A 7,615-nucleotide genomic window follows, 5' to 3' on the forward strand; every position below is an offset into this window, starting at 1 on the left:
ATAAATGAAAATTTATTAAAATGCCTATGTTAACACCGGTCGGGCAACATAGGACAACTTGTCATCAATTTCCTACCTAAATTGGTTAGATGGATTGAATTGGTCTCAATGTGAAAAATTTTAAAAATTAAATTGTTTTAATTGAAAATTTTATGACTAAATTAGTATCAATGCAATGGGTTCGAGACTATTTTAGTGTTTTCCCCCATGTGGATTGCATTACGTTTCAATTATTTTTAGTTTGGTTTACTTCCGACTTGGGCTGATATTGAATTTGAGTTGCCGATTTCAAGTTACTTATTATACTGGTATTTCTTGATTGGGGTTGTTCTTGTTTATACTAGATCCAATTCAGATCTTTGATTTTTTTTTTTTTTTTTTATAGTAGACTCCTAGAAAGGATCATTGTTTCCTTCTTTTAGATAGGGGACGTGAACATTTGTAGTGATTCCTCAGGGAGCTTCCTTGACAGCACAAGCAGAAATCCTAAGCCTCCTTCAAAAAATAGAGCACTACATATCTACAAAGCACGAACCCATCTTAATTGGGTTTACACAGTTTGAATTGATAAGGGCATTGAAGAGCGCAGATTGGTTGTCATGGTAGCAGCACGTGCTTATCACTTTTTGAAATGATCTCTTACTCTAATGTTTAGACATTCGGGTAGCTCATTGCTTTAGAAAGAGCTCATTGCTTTAGAAAGGCCAACATGGTCACTGATCAAATTGCAAAAACCTAAAGGAGAAAAGACTTATCACGAAACTAGGTTTCTCCCCCCAAGCCCTTTGAGATCTATAATGGATTGAAGGCCACTTGTTGAGCCCTCTGTTTTTTCTTAGTTTAATCAGTAATAACCTATATTTTTCCTCAAGCTAATTGCCGTTTTGAGTTACCATCCTTGGTTCGTGCATGGAGATTCTCATGCGATCTCACAATGTAATTGGCTCAATGAACGGATGATAACATCTTACATCGGTTTCACATGATTCTTGCGGAATGCGACTGTGGAGCTTGTCATCTTAGCAAACAACATATATCAGTAAGAGTGCGATGAAGTTGCATCATCTAATTAGCAAAGTAAATGAGTCATACGAGCTATATCCATGATTGCCAGGCCCATTCGGGCCTCTTTTGCATTGAAACACTTTCAGCCACACCTTGGGCCGCAGTACAATGAGCGCTCTCCTATATTAACTTTGCTGGAGCCTGCCATCTTGAGCAATGTCAAAGAGACGTAAAGGGGCAAAAGAAAAAAGAAAAGGAATTGCAGACTGAGATGACATCATTGTTGATAAATTTTGATGTCACAAATGACCACGACTTTATGGTCCCCCTTATACAACAAATGAACATATCCCAAACAAGAGGACACTACAGATACATCAACAGACAGATCAAATGCCTCTTCAGAGTGTCACAAATGCAAACATTACAATTGAGGCGGCAGCAGCATCGTCATCATCACCTGTATGTCGCTTCCGGCGATGGGAAGAACCGTTTCGCTAGCCACTGGATTGGCCTGAGCAGCTGTGCCCTCTTCTTGCGCCAGAACCAGATGGCTGCATTGTATTGCTCATTGCGGATTTTGCGTGTGGCCGCCCTCCAGTCATACTTCTCCATCTCCTCTCGAGCAGCCTTACCGATGGTTTCTCTCAACTCGGAGTTCTGCAGAAGAGGCTCGAGTTTGCTCATGCAGTCATCTAGGTCCCCAGGACTGAAGAGGAAACTGGTTTTCCCATCCTGTTCCGGAGGGATGATGTCCGGGACCCCCCCAGCGCGAGCCGCCACCACAGGAATACCCGAGGACATGGCCTCCAGAACAACGAGGCCAAGTGTCTCGGATTCCGAAGGCATCATGAATACATCCCCACTTGCATACGCCTGGGATAGCTCTTCGCCTTGTAGCATCCCGGTGAATACTGCAGGCATCCCAGTGAACATCCTTTCCAGTTCCTCCCTGTCAAAAAGTAGCCAATATGTCTGTTAAAGGAATCAAGCAACTTATTTCCACCTACAATTAGGTGACATCGCAGGACAACTTGCTATAACTACTACATCAAGTCTCAAAAATGGCCATTTCCCCCATCAATGCAATGGCTTGGATAAGCCGCAACCATATCCAAGGAACTCTCTCTCAAAGAAGGAATAACAAAAATGGCAAGAGTATCACTCTTGAAATTCAGTTACCTGTACGGTCCATCACCAATGAAAGCAATCCGTGCATTGGGGAGCCTGTCCATCACGCTGCCAGATCACAGTAAAGAAATCTAAGGATTCAAAAACTACATGAAAAAGGAAGAGCAGGAACAGAGCTAGTTTCGACAAGAAAAAATGCCAAACAAATTTCACAAATCTACTCTTCTAAGGAAAGATGTTAAAGACGGTCCTTAAATATCTCGCAAATTTCTATCTTTTGACATCAATGTTAAATAGAACAAGAGAACCCTAAGGACTAGGTTTCCAGGTTAATATCCAGCATGATTTCCTGAGGTAATTTTTTTCCTACAAATGTAGTAAAACAATGAAGTACCTTTTTAGAAAATCCAAGCTCTTCTCAACCCCAAGTCTTCCAACATGAACTATCAATGGTTTCTCAGGTTCACCATTGCTGATCACAGACAGGCCAGAATGAGATACACACCAAACCAAATCACTGAAAGGCAAGGGGGGAAAACAAGTTCGAAAGCCTACCTCAGTCTATATCGCATTTCTTGAGAACGGAAACGAGGGTTAAAGCTTTCGGAATCAACACCCTTATTCCAAAGGCGGATCTTGTTTGCTGCATAATAGCATAGTCAGTCTATCATGCCATTGCATTGCAACATATGATTACTTTATTTTAACAAAAGAAATTAACCCGGTGCCTATCAACAAGCAGGCCTCGTCTCTAGGATTTTTCAAGCCCTCGCGAAGCGTTAATTTACTTTACCCACCTGTTGTGACTCTATAGGCTTGGAGTTCCTTCCCTAATGCAGCCGATGGCACCAAAGTCAGATCAGCTGCTCTGTGAAGAAATTCTACCGAGGAAAAAGGAAAGCAAGAATGTCACACACACAATTAGGGAAAAGAAAAGCACCTAGAGATTCGTTTTAACAGGCATCCTTGGGATCTCACTTACTTATTATCAGCCACATGGGGTGCACCAGCCAACTGAACGTATACCTTGGTATGTAACTGCATGGTGAAAACAAGAGAAGAATCAAACTCTGGTCTTTTCCAGTGAAGAATAAAAGAACTAAGACGCATGATCATTTCATGTTCACTCTTGAAACATTAATCAAGATATATTGGAATATACTTAGAAGTTAGAAATAAATGCTATTATAGTGCAAACCTTAGGAAAAAGGGGAAAATCAAAGGGAAGTTTAACTTACACTGGGACATGAGTATGGTAAGACATAACTATGGGAACACACAACATTTTTGCAATGGCAAGCGCACCAAAAACCTGCAACATCGTGCATGAGTTATATCTTGAGGTTCTTCAATCTATGTGCCAACAAATCAACAAGGGCCAATCACTTACCATTATACCAGGTGAGGATGCATGGATTATGTCAGGCTTGAATTTCGCAACCTCCGAAATTATTCTAGGACTGAGGGCCAGGGAAAGAGGAACCTTCTGATACCACGGACAAGGAAAGCTGTAAAGAAAAGAACAGACACACAAGATACTTAGTTGGAGAAGAGACTGGAAATGGATAAAAGAGAACAAGACAGTATATCAAATTCTTCAAAGCAGGATGGCATAATAAAAGAATTCTATTTGGTGCACTTTTTCCAAATAACAGTAATACTATAGAGTAGCCAAAGGGACTTTTGCACAAAAGCCTGCTCACCAACATCTCCAATTCACAGGTTCTCCACATTGGATGGTGTTGAGAACCTGTAAAGTGGAGATGTTGGTCTTGAGCATTTATCAAACTAAATTTGACAATAGATAGAGATTTGCTGCTGTAGCCTTCTTTCTAGATTTGCAAGAACCAAAACTAAAGCAACAAAGAAGCACTGATGGAAATGGTATGTGTTACAGCATTGAAGTTCCTTTATCCAATTTATCCTCTATTAATTAGAGATGTTCCAAATTCCTAAAAATTTCTTAAATGTTCCTCCTCAGGATTATGAGACAACATACAATTAAAGAGTCTAGAGTGCTATCAATTTTAGCACTTTGAGCCTTCTATTTGATTGGTGAGGTGAATAACTCAGAGGTAGAGAAAAACCTAGACAATGCATTTCAGTAAAGGTTACAGATGATGACGAGGTATTTTAATGGTAGGAAATCATGTTAAGTTAGAAAACTTTAACAACCTCCGTGATCCGATCAACTTAGCTCCATAAAATTCATCAGGTACTCCTTCATGTGTAGTCACAACCATCACCTGCAAATTTAAGAAATATCTATCAGATAGGAAATTGAAGAAATAGCCAGAGACAAATTAAACCTTCACGAATACTACGAATCGCATGTTTAAAGAAGTGACAAGTTTTTCGTGTGAAAGAGGTCTCTTTGAAGAGGATTCTACATTCAACATTCAACTTCTTACATTCGTATTTCTTGTGGCTCTCATATTTTTACTTCTATCTAACTCAGAACACCTTAAACCTTTCAAAATATTCAAACATTTAAATTTTTTTCATAATTTTCTCAAACTGGAAATGAGTTTTTCCATCTACAAAATTTGAGGGAAAAGTGATAACTACAGTAATAAGTAGTTTTCCTACACTTCCAAATTTACGCACACATGTAAATAACTGATGATAATTACTAAACCCCAAACCCAGCTGAAGCACCATCTAGTGCTGCCATCTCTTTTCAGCTAGCAATCCAGATTAGCATCGGTTATTCCTTTAATGTGATGCGACTATAGTTTTGCTGCCACTTGCAATCCCAGTAAACACATTTCGAATTTAGAACCGCATGAACTTACCTCATCTCCCATTTCACGCAAATACTTGATAAAATTCTGAAACCGATTTTTGTAGCCTGATACATATCTGTGAATGCAAAAACAAGAGAAGCATCCTCATGAGTGTCATTCTATTTGTACCTCATATATGCAACCCACGCCACAGCAAAGATATGTGAAGAGAAAGAGGCATCTATTTCTCCATCAACTAATGAGTCCATTCCAGAGTAATACTCAAAAAACCATAGTTATGCTTTACTGTGAAGGGAAATGAACCCAAAATCTTGGAAGTTACAATTGACGCAAAGATCACTTCTTAGACTTGGAAAGATGGATTTCCACAATGCACTATCAGAAAACACGAAGCATAAGTTTCATCCAATAGATTATGTCAATTAGCACCTCAATGGCTCAACCAATTGAAGCAAATGATATCATGATAAGCATGACATGAACCTGCATACATTGAGGCATACATATCCCTGACCAAAAGCTCGTGGAAACAAGGACTTAACACAAAGAAATGCATAATCATACAGTCACATATCACTTTCAAGGAACTGTAAGTATGGCTTCTAGATTGCACATCCACAACCATCAATCGCAATCTAAAGTGTGAATAGCTAAAAAAGATAGTGAAATTCTAAAATTCAGGGTAAAACACACGAATGCTTGCAAGGCCAATCCAGTCCAATTGTTTTTTTTTTTTTTTTTTTTTTGGAAGGGGGGGGTAGGGAGGAGGGACACTGTACTAATCACAATTACGCAAAAAGGACAGATGATCTTAGCCCACAAAATTGCAAAAGAACTTTTTCAAGACAAAAAAAAAAAAAAATTACATCTTTGAAATCAACCAATCTCAGAGAAACCGCCAAGCTAAACAAAACATCACATCAGACAGCAGCCGGAACACTACGACATAAAATACTCTGACAATGCTGGTAACAGGACGAGCAAAAGCACTCTCCAGTCCCTAAGAACACCTGAAATCACCGAAGCACCAGACGTGTCCCAATATAAAAAGCACAGAAAAATTAAAAAGGAACCCATCGTCGCAGGGCGGAGAGAAATCGAATCTAAGATCGACCCAGCTCGCCCAGAGCAAACCACTTTCCACCCACGCTTCCACAAGCTCCCCCCCATCGCCCCGTCATTTCATCAAACACCTAGTGGGTCAGAACCCAGAAAAGAAAAAGAAAGAAAAAGAGTCAAGAAACCGACAAGAACCCAGGAAAAGACTCACGCGAAAGGAGAAGGCTCGACGAAGAGCGCAATCCGACGGGGCCTGGAGTTGCTCTCCGGATCGAGCAACGGAGGAGGGCCCTCCTCCTCCTCCTCCTCCTCCCGCCGCTGCCGCTGCCGCTGCCTCTCCTCCTCCTCCTCATCCTCCTTCCTAAGCTCGCTGATGGTCATCTCGACGCGAACCTCCCTCCTCCTCCTCCTCTTCCTCCTACTACTGCCGCTGCTGCTGCTGCTCCACGGACCCTTTATAGCGGCGGGCCGGGGGAGCAGGCAAATGGGTGGCCCGGATCTCGCGGGGCGGACTGACAAAGAAGAAGAAGAAGAAGAAGAAGAAGAAGGGCAGCAGGCGGAGCGGGGGCGGGCGATGATGATGTGGGGAGGGAAGGACGACGGGTGAGGAGAGAGAGTGCGGGGTATAGAGAGAGAAGAGGACATGGTGAGGTGGGGGTTGTTATATAATGTGGAGAGAGAGAGAGAGAGAGAGAGAGGGCTAGCTTTGAGGGAGGGGTATGATTAAATTTGGGGGAAGAGGGGGTAAAGTCACCAGTGGCTGTGTTTAGAAGAAAAGAGAGAGGAAGAGAGATTCCACCATCTCTCTCTCTCTCTCTCTGGCCATTGGACAAATGGATATTCCCCCCTCCCCTCGCCATCGCCAGAAGGTATCGATTCGGAAGCTGTGTGAGCATATGCTGTTAGGGGCTGCTCCCCTCTATTTTTTCCTTATTTTCTCTCCCCTTTTTTCTCCCTTTGTTTTTCTTTTTTTTTTGGTTGGCTTTTTTGAATTGCTCCTGGGGGAGGTTTGTGACGTCATAATCATCTCTCTCTTTTTTTTTTTTTTTTTTTGGGGGGGGGGAATGTGATTACGACAGAGGTTTGACTGTCTCCTTTTTTTAAGGGTGGAAAACCCGCCAAGCCCTCGCCCGACACCAGTGAAGGCAGCCCTAGCCAGCCCAGGCGAGGGCGACCCTCATCCGACGTCGGCTTCCCTCCGCCGGCGAAGGGAAGAGAGAAAAAGAAAAAGAAACAGAAAGAATGAAACGAAAATACCTTTAATAGAGTAAATGTGCCACAGTTAGCAAATTTCGGATTTTTCACATCACAAAACAAGGTTTAGGGTAAATCTGTCACTCCAGATAAAATTTAAAGTTTTTGGTGATTTTTTTTCATTTTTTAATGAGATGGGACGGCATCTTGGATTTTCGATTTGATCTAAATGCATGGGTATCATCTTGCCCACCATGCATTCGATGGGCAGCAATCTGCCCACGAGATAGGACGAGATAGGGAAAGGGAAGGTGTCCCTTGAGATGATGAATCCGACGATAAAGGCCGCCGCATTCATGCCAAAAGCTTAATCTCGCCGACATGGGTCGTGTCTTTTTTTCTTTTTCTTTTTTTGTGGCATAAAAGCATACTTGCAATCTTGTATCGAATTGAGTATGTGGTGTGTGGTGGAGAGAAGA

The 7,615-nt window shown here is 41.7% G+C and overlaps 1 protein-coding gene across 1 annotated transcript; it reads right to left on the reverse strand.

Annotated features, from left to right (window-relative positions):
- Positions 1-1,098: 1,098 nt before the first annotated feature.
- Positions 1,099-6,644, reverse strand: LOC104420932 (sulfoquinovosyl transferase SQD2). Its single transcript, XM_039312271.1, has 11 exons — positions 6,154-6,644; positions 4,932-4,998; positions 4,312-4,382; positions 3,527-3,644; positions 3,375-3,448; positions 3,119-3,174; positions 2,934-3,017; positions 2,692-2,779; positions 2,531-2,608; positions 2,188-2,244; positions 1,099-1,957 (listed from the first exon to the last, which is right to left on the reverse strand). The coding sequence occupies exons 1-11, from the start codon at positions 6,585-6,587 to the stop codon at positions 1,462-1,464; spliced, it is 1,623 nt and encodes a 540-aa protein (XP_039168205.1). The 5' UTR covers positions 6,588-6,644; the 3' UTR covers positions 1,099-1,461.
- Between the last annotated feature and the right edge of the window lie 971 nt (positions 6,645-7,615).

The sequence above is a fragment of the Eucalyptus grandis genome, chromosome 1 (genome assembly GCF_016545825.1).
Source record: "Eucalyptus grandis isolate ANBG69807.140 chromosome 1, ASM1654582v1, whole genome shotgun sequence".
Taxonomy (NCBI): Eukaryota; Viridiplantae; Streptophyta; class Magnoliopsida; order Myrtales; family Myrtaceae; genus Eucalyptus; species Eucalyptus grandis.